This window comes from Denticeps clupeoides, chromosome 12 (assembly GCF_900700375.1).
Source record: "Denticeps clupeoides chromosome 12, fDenClu1.1, whole genome shotgun sequence".
NCBI lineage: Eukaryota > Metazoa > Chordata > Actinopteri > Clupeiformes > Denticipitidae > Denticeps > Denticeps clupeoides.
In genome coordinates, this window is record NC_041718.1 from 2,716,577 (window position 1) to 2,730,853 (window position 14,277).

Sequence of the window (14,277 nt, forward strand, 5' to 3'; positions counted from 1 at the left end):
GCATTTTATTTTCCTCTCATCGTCTTTGCAAGATTGTTGTGGTTTGCTGCTCTTTGGTTCTCATCTGAGTCGTGTTTATTTCTGTTCTTGACTGAATCGATTTCTTTTCTGTTTAAAGAAAACAATATTTTTATTCAAACAGTCATTGAATAAAATATTGTCTGTGACCCCCCCTATCCCACCCGACCCCCTGTTTCTTTTCTTGCTCCTTCTCTGACGGATCCACACAGTGCAATCCAGCGAGGGCAAGTATACTCCATCTTGGTCCACCACATCCCCAACCCCGTACTCACCCACTCCTCGTCCCCCCCGCTCTTGTCCTGAAACCCCCACCTGTCCGAGCCTGCTTGCCTCCTCCTCCTCCTCCTCTGTACCTCCTCTTCCTCCTCTACACCCCCCCCCCCCACCTTCCTGCTGCAGCCTAGAACCCCAACTCTCTGTTTCTCTCGCTTTTAATCTCTCTATTTTGCTCTCTCTGTTCTCACAACCTCATGAGAAACAACAGTTTATTCCGAGATGCATCGATTTCCAGACGCTCTCCGTCTGCCTCCCTCTCCTCTCCTTCTCTCCTCAGGCCCCCAGCTGTCTAGTCTCTCACACTCGGCGCTCTCAGGTTTCGACTGATGGAAAAGAAACAAAACAAAGAAAGTTCTTGACCCTTTGACCATCTTGACTGCTTCTCGTGGTGGATAGCTCCTGTCCTGTCTTTTTTCTTTCTTCTTTCTCTCTTTCTTCCTTCCTTTCTTGCTATTTTCTTGTTCCTTTACCCTTTCGGTACAGTACGATTTTTAGTCTCTTTAACCAGTTCTGAAACGTGTTAGACTGAATAGATTCCCGACATTAGCTTTGTAAAACTGCTCTCATTTCTTTGTGCAGCAGCGCTTGATGCCCTCCTCCCATGACACCAGGCATCACAGCACATGAAAGCACAAAGTGGTTATTGTGCTCAGATATAGTTATTCAAGATATATTTATACTTCTGCTTTTCAAGATAAATGTGTTGTGTTAAATGCAACCAAAATCTGAAGTCTCTCCACTAAAATTAAAAAACTGCGTCCTCTCACAGCTTAGACAAAAGACATTGATCACAGCTTTCTTTAATTCTGATGAATTTCACTCACTGTTCAATGGTTTCTTGCCTTTTGTACAAGGAAGAGGCGGGTTTCAATCTTCCCCAGTATCAGAATTGGCATGTAACACATTTTTAAAAAAGGTTGGTCAGAAATGTCCCTCAGGGTTCACTCTTAGGTCCGAGTATTTTAGGATGAAGCGCTTTGTGGCGCCAGGCTCGTTTGTCGTCTTCCTGTGACCCCTTGTCTCCATCAGCTTGACACCCACAATCACCCCTCAGGCAGCCAGGGCCATGGCCATGTACTTCCTCAAAATTCTGACCGGGTGGTGCAAAGCATTGTGGGGGGATCACAACCGGGGCACTATTTTATAAAACAAATTCTTAGATATTTTTATGTCTGTTCTATTGCTGTGTATTCTGGTAGGTTCGATGTGTTATGCATTGAGGAATATTGGGCTTCAGCAAAGTTGCCCTCAACATGCCCTTCACAATGCAGTGCACCTCCTCTGATTACGTGTCTGTTGGTTGCCGCCTCCACCCTGGCCACCTGAGGGGTGATCACTTCCATCAGGACCCCTGCGTCTCCCACCTCCCCCGCAAAAGTTGGCCATGTTGATGCCCGCTTGTGAAGCACACACGAAAGCCTCACGCTCTTTGTGCAGACTGCAGTCCGATAACTCACTTCCACTCAACTGTGTTATATGGCGGAAGTCAGTTCTCCGACATCGGAACAAAAGTGCAACACCAGGAAAAGAACAAAAAGGAGAAAAAAAACGAAGTGCTTCTGAAATTGTGGATGCGCTGTTTCACCGAAAAAAAACAAAAAAAAAGTCTATTCGAGGCACCATATTGGCTAACGCTAGTGTTTCCCCCATTGATTCCTCAGTGTTGCTATGGTAACCTCCCTGTTGCGTCCCTGCACTCCCTGAAGAGCCACCGCTGTTTCCCCAGAATCCTCTTCTGCTCTGCTTACCGCTCTTCCCAGATAATCCTCCCCCTTTCTGTTGCAGATTTTGAATCTCTGCTGACAAGCAGTTTTGAGTCTGAAGGACATGTATTCATTGCTCCCAGGTAGCTGTGCTGTGTGAACGCCAGTGCTCGTTCTGTTGACTTACGTCTTCATTTTTCCTCCATTCTTACATACATACCAACACATTCCTGCACATGAAAACGCATGCATAATATTCTAAGCACAGACGCACCATGACGTTTAAGTTGCATCATGTTTGGCTTTTTGTATGTGTGAGTTTGTGTGTGTGTGTGTGTGTGTGTGTGTGTGTTTTCTTTGTTCTTATGTGTCGTGTCCGTGATTTTGGTTTATAATGACGGGTGCATCAGCACTGAGCTCTGTTGTTTAATTAAAACAATGGAATAAAATATGCGTTTTTCTTACCGTGTCCCCAACCCCCCAACTCCCTTAAATCAGACCTAACGTCTGAGACATCAAAGCCAAACTCACCACACCCTTACCTAAACCTTGACTCATCTCTCTACGCTTCGGTGTCCTCTATGGTCTGCATGCATGTTGGTGTTTTTTCCAAAAAGAAGTCCACTAAACTGCTTGGTCAGAGAGTATTTTCGGTTGTGAGGACTACACTAGACTATAAAGACACCCCTATGTGTTTCACGCATGCTTCTGTCACTGTGAACAAAAGAGACACGTTGCTTTTTGGTGCATGGTTTGTGACATTGTGGTGGTGAACTGCTTGTGTCAATGCTAATTCAATATTATACCTTTTCAGTGCTTCACAATTATTAATGCATTATTATTGCATGTTACTGTGAGGTCTTTACATGCATAATGTTTTATCCAGACCTTTTGTAGCTCATCACTTTGTTGTCCAGTGCACTTATGTGTGTGTATGTGTGCACTTGTGTCCTTCTTAATCCATCAGTTTTATGAATAATGAAGGTGTAGGTGTGACGACTGTCTCCAAGTGTTGTGTTTCCGTGTCGACAGCGAGTTGAAAGCGATGTTTCTGTGTGCATGGCTGTGTGTGCCCAGTGTGCACAATGTGTGTGTGTGTGTGTGTGTGTGTGTGTGTGAGAGAGAGATTCTTATGGCTGTAAAAACACTGCCAACTGTCCTCAGGGAATACTGCAAAGATCTAGAGCTTTCCAGCAACAACACAGAGTTCCTGCTCAACTTCATTGCCTTAATGGAGAAGGTCACACCAGACTCCAAAAAATGTGAGTTTGAAGTACAGCTCTCTTTTTTTGTACAACTTTTTACTGCTGCAGCCAATGTAGCCCCAGAGCTACATTATGTCCGGTTGGTTTTGGTTGATCTGTGTGCTTAGTGGTGTTTACTGTTACATAATGTGCATGTGATGGGGTCATTATTACAGGTGACAATTTCCTTCTACATAATTTGATACTGGATGCTGGGATCATTCGTCAGCTAGTAGACAAAGTGTGGAAGACAAAGGACTTGAACACGTAAATATATTTGTGTTTTGTGTGTGTCCATTTTGGTGGTATATTATCTGAAATTCAACATTTCATAGTCTGTAGTTACTTATATTTTAGGCTCAAAACAGGTGTGTGTGTGTGTGTGTGTGTGTGTGTGTGTGGTGCATTAACATTCCCTCTGCATGCTGGAAAAGGTGCTGGGAGGGTTTAGACACAAGTTTTATTTTAAAAAATTGCACGAAAGGATGGAGTAAATCTGTGCTGCTGTGATAAAGGCAGTGGGGGGGTTGATGAAACCTGTACAGAAACTTTCACAACAGAACCAGCCCCTCACATTTGTGGTCCATTTGGCCTGTGATGAATGTCATATACAATATATGATATTAGGTGCCAGCAGGACATAAAGAAGTGTGCGTGCGTGTGTTTGCGGGATTCCGGGCCTTTGAATTAACCACTGTTTCACTCCACTGCAGATATGGCTTTCTGGCAGTATTTGCCGCCACAGATGGAGGGATTACACGCGTCTTTCCCAACAAGTGCGTGTTAAACCTTCTTCCTCTTCACCTCATCACTTAACACATAGCAGACAGGATGCAGATGGCGGTAAGCCATCCAAATGTATCCAGCGGCACCAGCTCAGTTTGCGTGCGCACTTACGCTGTTTCAAACCTGAGACGCCAAAGTGCTCCAGCATAATCTGCGACGTCCTGCAGCAATACACTGAGTGCCTTTCATTTTATTGCATGTTTTCAAAAAAGTACAATTTACAGAAGTAAAAAGGAAAAATGAAAACAAAACAATATAGAGAGAAGTCTTCAGTTGTTCTTGTAGACAAAGTTTCTAAAAACAAGGCAATGTATCTTACACAAATTCACTTCTTCAAATTACAAAAAAAGTTCTTTTTACGATTTTTCAGGCTCGTTAAGATCTCGTTTTTTGCTGTGCACTTTGAGATAATGGCATTGGTGCACCGATCTTGTACCCGTGACCTTGTTTTTATAATTACTTAATGATCTCTCATCTTGCGTCTTTCCTTCTTGCTCATTGTCGCTCACTCTTGTCTTTAGAGCTGCTGAGACGTGGGAGGAGGACCCTGAGCCCTTTAATGCCAGCTTTTACCGCCGCAGTCTTGACAATAAGGGCTACATTTTCCGAGCCCCCTACCGCACATGTGAGTCCTGAGTGCCTCTTCTCGCTATTATAAGAACGTACGCTAAATCACATTTAGAATAGAATGAGAACATGAAGAATTTTCTCCTTTTTATGCAGCGAATGACATACTGGACCCAGAGAATGACACGATCGGTATCTTGGTCAGCACAGCGGTAGAGATCACAGTGGGATCAAGGACAGTCAAACCAGCCGGTAAAATATAGTATTTTTTCCCTTATCATAATGTCTTAGTGTAGTAATATAACTCCATATCTGAAAATTGGCAATGACATTTTATTTTGTCTTCTTTAGGCAAACCACTAACGCAAAACTTATTTTTTTTGCTCAGTGGTTGGGGTTAAACTGGACCTTGAAGCTTGGACAGACAAGTTCAAGATTCTGGCCAGTAATCAGACTGACAGTCGGCATAGTTCACAAATGGTACGGCTATACTTCATTTTACCAGCACATTTATACAATATGCGACAGCAGCGGCCAGCTCTGCGAATGTTTGGTTCCACAATTCTTGCATAAAGGTGTCATTGTCTGCTGATAATACAGACTTCAGTGGGATTGTCTCTGCTGATTACTGCTCTGGATCAGTGATTCTCACACTTTTCATGATGATGAATTGTGCTTTTACACATTATTGAAAATAACCCTAAGAAGTACCCCTGGAGAGAACTTAAGTACTGTTTCTAAGATTGCACCTAAATCAACCATTTATTGGATCATCAAAAACTGGAAGGAGAGAGGTTCAAGTGTTGTGAAGAAGATTTCAGGGCACCCAAGAAAGTCCAGAAAGCGCCAGGACCAGGATGTCCTGGTGTCAAGAAGGGCAGCAAAGAAGCCACTTCTCTCCAAGAAAAACATCAAGGACAGACTGATCCTTTACTCTGTGAAAAGTAAATGGATTGGCTTTTCCAGCATGATGGAGCACTGTCCCATAAGGTCAAAGTGATAGGGTGGTAGTAGCCTATTGGGTAACACACTCGCCTATGAACCAGAAGACTCAGGTTTAACCCCCACCCATTATATCCCTGAGCAAGACATTTAACCCTGAGTGTCTCTGTCCCTGTACCTACTGATTGTAAGTCGCTCTGGATAAGGGCGTCTGATAAATGACGTAAATGGCAGTGGTGTCCTAGCGGTTAAGGAAGCGGCCCCGTAATCAGGAATCCACTGAGTGAAGCACCGTCCCCCCACACTGCTCCCCGGGCACCTGTCATGGCTGCTCACCAAGGGTGATGGTTAAAAGCAGAGGACACATTTTGTTGTGTGCACATGTGCTGTGCTGCAATCACTTCATTTTCAATTTCAAATGTAAATAACTAAGTGGCTCGGGGGAACAAAACCTTGAAATTTTGGGTCCATGGCCAGAGCACTCCCCGGATCTTAAACCAACTGAGAACTTGTGGTCAATCGTCAGGAAGCGGGTGGACAAACAAAAACCAACAAATTCTGACAAACTCCAAGCACTGATTATAATGGAAGTTGATTGACAGCATGCCGAATTACTCAGGTCTTGAAAAAAATGGCCAACGCTGAAAATATTTGCAAAAACTCTTTGCATAGACTTGATGTAATTGTCAATAAAAGCTTTTGTAACTTATAAAATGCTTGTAATTATACATTACAATATTATTTATTAATAGGTAATATTATTTATTTTATGTATAATGAAAACTCTGTTTGTTTCATTAGTGTGGGGACACCGGAGGATGTGAGATGGACTGTGAAGCAAATAGTGATGTAAGAATCCAGCTCTTCTTGCAAAGACGTATAATCTGCCATATCTGCTCATCCACGCATATGGACAATAACTTTTCAAAAACAAAGGTTGCATCCTCCTATCATCTTTTTCAATGCAGGACCTTCTATGCTATCTAATTGATGACGGTGGATTCTTGATCATGTCCAATCAGAAGGACCACTGGAACAAGGTGTGCATCGGTGTTTCTGTGTTAATACCTCACAGGCCTTAACAGGCATTAATAATAACATATGTAATTAATTTTTTGTATAATAATTATCCAATATGCAAAAGCTTGAAATATTGAACTCATCCTCCCATATCATGCTGAAACATCTGACTTAATCTGCAGATCGGGATGTTCTTCAGTGAAGTGGATCCTGCCCTGATGTATGCACTCTACAACAATTCCTTTTACAAACGCAAGCAGTCGTACAATTACCAGTCCGTGTGTGAGCGCGTCCAGAGCAGCAACACTGGTGCTGCACCCAGAGGCGTGTTTGTGGTGAGCTGTTCCAAAAATCCATCAAACACCTCTAATCATATGCCATTCACGTTTCACATTGTGATGTAGACGAGTAATGAACCTCATTAATGGGAACATGAGAGTATTTATCCTGTCTGTTTACATTCCTCCCATCCAGCCGACTATCGCAGACTTCTTGAATGTGGCCTGGTGGACGTCAGCAGCTGCTTGGTGAGAATAAACATTGACCAAGACGTCTCTTGCCTTAAGGCAGCAACAGTATGTTACAGATTGCATATTTGGATGGAAGAAGGCTTGACTGGCCTCAAGGTTCAAGTTGACTGCAATTATCAATACCTTGATTATTGATGCATCACGTACAATATTTAAGGTCTTGTTCACATCAAATCTTTGATTTGCTTCAATGAGCAGAAAAACAGTCACGCTCAGTTCGCGCTCACCTGACGTCACAAATGGCAGATAAATGCTTGGTTCAGACGTCTGTGGCATCAGGTGAGTGTGGACGGTTTTTCTGCTCATCGGTCCGAACATGGCGTGCGCTTCCTCTCAAACAGTAAATGCACATGCATGGTTTCCTAAGCTCACGATAAGACGATAATGTCGCATTGTAGATCTCTGGACGCTCTGAGAACATCAGCTTTTCCTCCATTCTGACTTTGTGTGTTTCAAACTAGCCTGCTTTGATGCAACCACAGTTAAATGCAGCACAGTTAAAAGTTTGACCACCAGGCCGCTGAGTGGCTCCTACCTGGAGCGGCGCTGTACTGCCACGGTTACTACCGACACGTGGGGACAGTACCGGCAGTACTTTTTTCCCAGAAAATCATTATGACATAATCGATTGTGTCCTGCACTGCATCTGATGCATTGATTATACGATTCGTTTCAACATCCCTCATAGTGACTTCTGTAAATGAGTCATACCGGCATTATTTTTAACCGTGAGTCAGGGTTCGAAATTTTACAATAACATAGAAAGGGAATGATTTAGAAATTAGCGCCAGTGATGTAGGTAGTACTTTCCATTTAGCTTGCTAATGTGCTAATAGTTTCAACTGATTTTAAAAGGTCCATTGAGGCAAGTGAATATAAATTAGCACAAAAATGATCATTTGAGTAAAACAGATGCTGCACAGCAGACTGTTTATGAAAACAAATTATTTTCAGTTGAAATGAAAAATACTTTAAAGTTTGTTTCGGCGCACCTCTCATCTTATTAGTAACCGCGTCGCGCCACCAGGAGGGAGCGAAGGCAAAGTACCCAGGTGCAGTAATGTCAAAAAAGCCGAAATAACTCGATAATACCAGCCACTCACATGGCATCGCCAGATTATCGTTTGGACGCCCACTAGTGGGTGCACGGGAACTTTAAAGGGGGGTGATTAGGAGGTGCACAGGTGTGGTGTATTGAAGTGGGCGTGGCTTGGTTCATTTGTGATCGGGTGCAGCAGAGATGACCTCTACAGTGTCCCATCCCTCTCCTTCCAGAAGTATAAAAATAAAAATCACAAAAATTTATGATAAAAGATATAATTTGTTGCATCCTGCAGCTTTTATGAACAACTCTTAATATGTGAGGGTTCAGTTGTAAATGGAACAGTTTCTCAGTGCTGTGGAAATGGCCTACTTTAAAGCCTTAAAGGAAAAATAATGTAAAAATTAATAACTTTTTCTGTGTTTTCGTACAAACTGCAAATTTTTTGGTCAAGACAACTCTCAAAATTTGCAATTATATTTTTACAAAAATGATTCAACCTTTTGTGTATTTCAGGCAAATGTTGTTTCTGTGTTGCACTACAGGTCCCTGCTGCAGCAGATGCTGTACGGTCTGGTTTATCAGAGCTGGTTTGTCACAGGTGGGTTTGAGTTCCTGCTTCCTTTTCCCTGCCGGATCGCACCAAGTGGCCTGCAGATTCTCTACATGTCCTTGGTCTGGTGCTTTACAGATAATGTGGAGGCTGAGGGGATGGAGCCCAGAGAAACCAGCTGTGTGACAATACAAACCCAGTACTACTTCACCAACATCACCAGCACATATGACCTACTACAGGACTGCGACAACTGCTCCAGGTAGGAAAAGGACAAGACATGCCATCAAATTAATATTGTCTTGCAAAAAAAAGGTTTTAAATGGCCCATGTGACTTTTTTTCCACATCTGCAGACTGATCCACGTCAGAAGGATAAACAACAGCAACCTGCTGTTTGTGGTGGCTGAGAAACTGCTTTGCAATTCCTGTCAAATGGAGGTTCTCACTCAAGTGGTGGCTGAGAGTATCCTTTATATCACTGATAGCATCATAAAAAGTGAAAGTGAAGTGATTGTCATTGTGATTGGTGGTACGGGATACCAGCACGAAGCACATGGTCTGTACACTACCGGTCTAAGGTTTTTACACACATTTTTATTGCTCTTTATATTTTTGCCTTGTGGAACAGATTGAAATCAAATCTAATGTAAAAAATGTAAATAAAGTGAAATGTTTCATATTTCATGGTTTTTCAAATCCCAGTATGGAACAATATTTCCTACAATCACACAAATGCATTTTTCATAAGTAGTTATCAATGATGAGGGAGCATATCACATTTCTAGCAGTGCAACATCCAACATGCCCACGTGTTTTGGTTTATTATATTTAATTTTTTTTATTATATTTAATATTTTAAGACTTAAATTTTCTTTTTATTAGCCTATTTAAAGCAAATATATCCTTGGTATGGTGTAGTAATTATATATATTTTGCCTTCCTTTAGTATTTATATTTAGTAAAAGTGCATAAATACATTTATTTTAACAAAATGTAATCAGTTGCACCGTGGCATGGCAGGTTGTGAGTTCAAATCCAGACTTGGACCTTGTGTGTGAGCGAATGGTGTGTGTGTGTGTGTGTGTGTGTGTGTGTGTGTGTATGTGTGTGCACTCCGCCCTGGGTGGGTCTGACACCCTCTACCCTGAGTAGGACTAAGCAGTTGTGTAAAGTGAGTGAGATTAAAATGGACATCCTTAACTCAAGCTCCCAGCCAAAGAGGAGGACCCCTGTGAGGTGCTGAACACAGCACGGTATCGGAAAGGACCCTCTACCTGCTTTGACTACAATGTTACTGTAAGTATAATAACTTTTAATTTACATATTTTACATAATAACAAAATATTCCATTACAAATGAAGACGTTCTTAATAAAAATACATTCTAATTGTAGTAGCTCATGTAAATGAACTAAACACGACTTCCTGTGTGATTTTGCAGGAGAACACTTCAGATTGTGGGCGGGGCCACTCCTTCAGCCCCTCCGTTAGCACCATCCTGTCACTGCAGTTCCTCCTCTTGTGTTTATGGGCCAGTCCTCACATAGCCACCGTCTCACTTTAATTCCGTGTCCCTGTATCTCCTCCGCTCCACCTGTCCCCCCACATCCTTTCATCTCTTTCTCACCCCCACACCCTAAAACAAAGGGACTTCCCATGGACCCCCCGGTTTGGAAGCCCAACTTCTGTGCTGCTGCTCCACCCACTTAGCTTCACAGGAGGATGCTTAGTGACAGCTACTGAACTACAGGGCCTCCTGCCTGTTCCCCTCATCTGAGGAGGGAGCGACGACCTTCACAGTGTTTCCTATCAGAGTTAAAAAAAAAAAAAAATGAAATGACCAGTGTAAAAATATAAATGATGTCAAGAGAGAAGAACAAACATTAGCCCGGTTCCAGCTGGAAAAATACGTACCCTTTTCCCCACAGCCGCTCCTCCATCGTGGAACACTGTGTTCAGCTCATCTGACTCCTCCCCTCATCCCACAGAAAATGTGCACAGAGCCTTCAAGTTCTGCTGCTTTTGGCCAGATGACGGGAAAATGGGGCCGTCCTACAGGCACTGGATCGTGCAGGACAAAAGTATTTATCTCCACACACGAGGATCAGCGGGGGAGGAAACATATAGATGTTTATTAACGCACCATCCATTTATTTATGCACTATATCTTCTTCTTGCCAAAATGAGATAGACTTTGTTGTGTGGTCTTATTTTTCTAGCCAAATTAGTAGGAAAAAAAAAAGTTTAAAGACTCACACAGGAGGGACAGGGGGGGGAAGTGCAATATGGAAGCACTTGTCTTTGGAAAGAGAGGTGTGTTTTTCCTGTTCTCCTCGACCATGTGGGCATCAGACTCGAGGAGGATGGAAAGTCTCTCGATGCTCCCCATCGCCCTCCAGCAGGAATTATGTGTTAAAGTAGAACCGCTGATGTATAAGCTTCTTGATAAGATTGACAGCTCCACAACAAAACAGTACCAACAGCGGCATGGTACACATCCAATTTGTGTTCATTTTACTGCCATAAAGAAGAGCATATAAATCCTGTAAGCAAGATGTCCTGTTTTACTACCTGTGATGTTTGTCGTCCACACGTGAGTCACAGCGGCGAGCGTCCACAACGAAACGGACGCTGTCGACAGCGATGTTCTTACAACACTCTGCGTTTTCAGTGTTCAGTGCATATTATATGAAACCTATCCTACAGTATGTAAAACATAAGAGCTATCCTGCCATTTAGAGCCATTTTTAAGATGTACAGTTGTGGTCCAGTGCTCTCCAACAGCTAAGACTTGCTTGGACGCTTCCAGATGTTAACAGTCAACATGCTACAGTACTCCTCAGCACAGTCCGTACTCCTGTACAGTCGTAGGGCCGAGCTCATCCATTCACAGTGCCTTTTAGTGTTGGACAGCACTGGCATCTCCGGCGCATCCCATCAGCCCGGACGCCACCTTCGGGCTGAACAGCAGTAAACTTTAGGGCCTGTAGCTTCGGTGTCTTCAGTGGGAGATGTTATCTAGTAGCATCATCTGCACCACTTAAAGTTACGGCGTCCTTCAGCGTCAATGCTGGTATCTTCATGGACTCTTGTGACTGGCTGTAGAGTTAAACTACCTTACTAGCCTCCTGATTGGCTTCTGAGCAATGCTACTCTTACTCAAGCATCCTGAAGTAAGGCTTGTGTCTTTTTCTCCAGCTACTTAACTGGCCTCAGAGCCACGGTATCGCATTAGAGTCACCTGACTGCTATATACTTCTGTTTCTGCGTGGGTTGTGTGTGTGTGTGTGTGTGTGTGTGTGTGTGTGTGTGTGTACTCGTGTTTGTGTGTGTATGTATGCAGGTGTGTGTGTGTGTGTGCGAATAGGTGGTTGTCTTTGTAATGTCAATTACATGTGATCAAAATAGGGAAAGAGAGCAGTTGTTTGCTGTTACGTCCTTGCGGGGTGTAGTGTGTGTTTATGAAGTGTGTGAGTGTGTTTGGGTGGCGGTGGGGCTTCTTTCATACCGAACACAGCGTCAGTATAAAGATGAGAGATGTTCCTGTTAATAGAAACAATGTTTCATGTGCTTTTTTTTTTTTGGTCAAGGCGAAGCCTCTGTGTGTGTGTCACTGTACATGAAAATACACCTTCTGAAGTTCCCACTTCCGCGTTCTTCTTCCACCGTTTTCTTCTGTCCAGGTGTCTCATCTCCATCTCCAAACACGTCATTGTTGGGCAAGTTACTCAGGAGTTACGCTTTTATTTATTACTGTTTTAAAGACTATCAACACTGATGTAATCGAAATAAAGTAATCAATCAAACGTTACTTCTATATCACTAATACTATAATGCAATCAGATCACTAATTACTGACAATTTGTTAACTTCAGTTCATTTATTAATACATTTAATAATTTTTCTGTCCAATATTTTTTTCAGTGTGTGTTTAAAACACTAACAAGTAAAAAGTATATTACTGTGTGAGTAACTTTCTGCTTGAGTAAATTGCTCAACACTTTTATGGTTTTATTGATTATAAAACTGTGACGAGCCTGAACCCCCATTTCATTCCCTCAGTGAAATATTCCATTTTCAACCACTCTGTTCTTATTCTCCTTTTTTACATGTTTATATCTTTTTTCTTTTTGATGTAATCGTTCCAAGCGGTGTCATCCAGTAAATCACATCACCCAGCCAACAGTGATCAGGCTGGACAGATCTGACAGAACATTGCCATCCAACTGAACTCTCCACTCTACCACGGTGGTGGTCGTCTGGTTTTTATCATCCTTTTCCACTCCTTCGGTCTTCATCACCATGAGTCTGTTTACATCACGCATGTGCATAAGACACCATGAGCTGAAACCACTCGGCCCATTTAGGACGAGACCCTTCTAGCTAGAAGAATAGTCGTATTAATCCTGCTGAGGCGTGGCTCCACAACGTGATAAGGAATATTTGGGACCAGTAAGCCAAGGACTTGGACTGTTCATCAGATGTTTTACCTCGCGAGGATGACTCCAGAGGGGACAGGTTCCCGTTTCAGAGGTGACTGTGCCAGTGTCAAACCAAATCTGCTCCCCACAGCTAGATGCAATCCTGTTGAGAAGTCGTTTTGTTAACTGGGACCTAAAATGATCAAAAATTCGAATGTCGATTCTGAGAAACCCTGGCTAAACCCTGGCTTTCATCATTCGAAAGAAGGGAAGTGTTAAATATTCATGACTATTTTTAATGGTGTCTGCACTCTGAAGAGTTTTTACGGTTGCCTTATGATGGGAGTGGTCCAAAGCGGTCACGTTATTCCTTTTGACATAGATGTTTGCAGTTTGCTTTGTTCAGTTTGTGAACCCAGTGCAGAAAAGCAAGGGGTGAAGGGACTAAAAAACAGAGTCATGGTTGTGTTTGTATGTCCTTTAAAGAAGAAAAGAAAAAAACAAGAAGTCACTGTAGGACTGTATGGTCCAGACATTTGTGGGATTTCAGAAATGTCCTTTTGCCAAAAAAAAAAAAAAAAAAAAAAGACAAAAAAGGAAGTAATGGCCCAGTGTGAAGGAGAGGGGTCTGCTGTGTGCTCCGCCCAGTAGGAGGGGCTTAACTGTGCCCCTCCCCAACGTCTGGCCATTACCACGTAGATGCATTTCCGTGGGCAACACGCGTGTGTATGTGATTCTGTAGTCCTTAGTCTGGTGCTCTGTGACCATGTTTGACAAATGTGTTAAAAAATAAAGAGATGAAAATGATTTCAACATAAAAATATATCTATATAGGAATAAAGTATTGCTGATGATAATGATTATTTTGAGATCTGCTATCCAGTGGGAGTTTTCTGTTCGTTTGTGGGTCTGTGTGCGGAAGGTCCAGCTCTGACTCTCTGGGCATTGGCCCCCCCAAGTTGCTCTATTATTTTGTACAGGAGAAACGTAAAAAAAAAAAAAAATGATGAGGGCAAAAATTTGTAAAAATATTGTGTCTGTGACTCCTTGTAAAATATTTTCAAATTGTTTATTACAGAGGATCAGTTATTAAATAATGTTCATATTTTTCACTTCAGCTTTTCGTTGTCTGTTTTTTTAACTTTATATTTCACAAAGCAACATTTTAGTC

General features: G+C 42.5%; 1 protein-coding gene across 2 annotated transcripts in view; it reads left to right on the forward strand.

Annotated features, from left to right (window-relative positions):
• The window catches only part of cacna2d2a (calcium channel, voltage-dependent, alpha 2/delta subunit 2a), a 177,465-nt gene extending 163,247 nt beyond the window's left edge, over positions 1-14,218 (forward strand). The window contains exons 23-39 of one of the 2 annotated variants that reach the window (XM_028997468.1): positions 231-245; positions 2,083-2,143; positions 3,165-3,262; positions 3,421-3,511; positions 3,958-4,020; positions 4,552-4,655; positions 4,754-4,849; positions 4,986-5,077; positions 6,341-6,388; positions 6,508-6,579; positions 6,742-6,894; positions 7,034-7,086; positions 8,677-8,732; positions 8,823-8,946; positions 9,040-9,149; positions 9,900-9,982; positions 10,127-14,218. In XM_028997468.1, the coding sequence (XP_028853301.1) occupies positions 231-245; positions 2,083-2,143; positions 3,165-3,262; positions 3,421-3,511; positions 3,958-4,020; positions 4,552-4,655; positions 4,754-4,849; positions 4,986-5,077; positions 6,341-6,388; positions 6,508-6,579; positions 6,742-6,894; positions 7,034-7,086; positions 8,677-8,732; positions 8,823-8,946; positions 9,040-9,149; positions 9,900-9,982; positions 10,127-10,249 (1,442 nt within the window). In that variant the 3' untranslated portion in view covers positions 10,250-14,218. The remainder of the gene's footprint in view (positions 1-230; positions 246-2,082; positions 2,144-3,164; positions 3,263-3,420; positions 3,512-3,957; positions 4,021-4,551; positions 4,656-4,753; positions 4,850-4,985; positions 5,078-6,340; positions 6,389-6,507; positions 6,580-6,741; positions 6,895-7,033; positions 7,087-8,676; positions 8,733-8,822; positions 8,947-9,039; positions 9,150-9,899; positions 9,983-10,126) is intronic. The other variant, XM_028997469.1, reaches the window with a different exon arrangement.
• Positions 14,219-14,277: the final 59 nt, after the last annotated feature.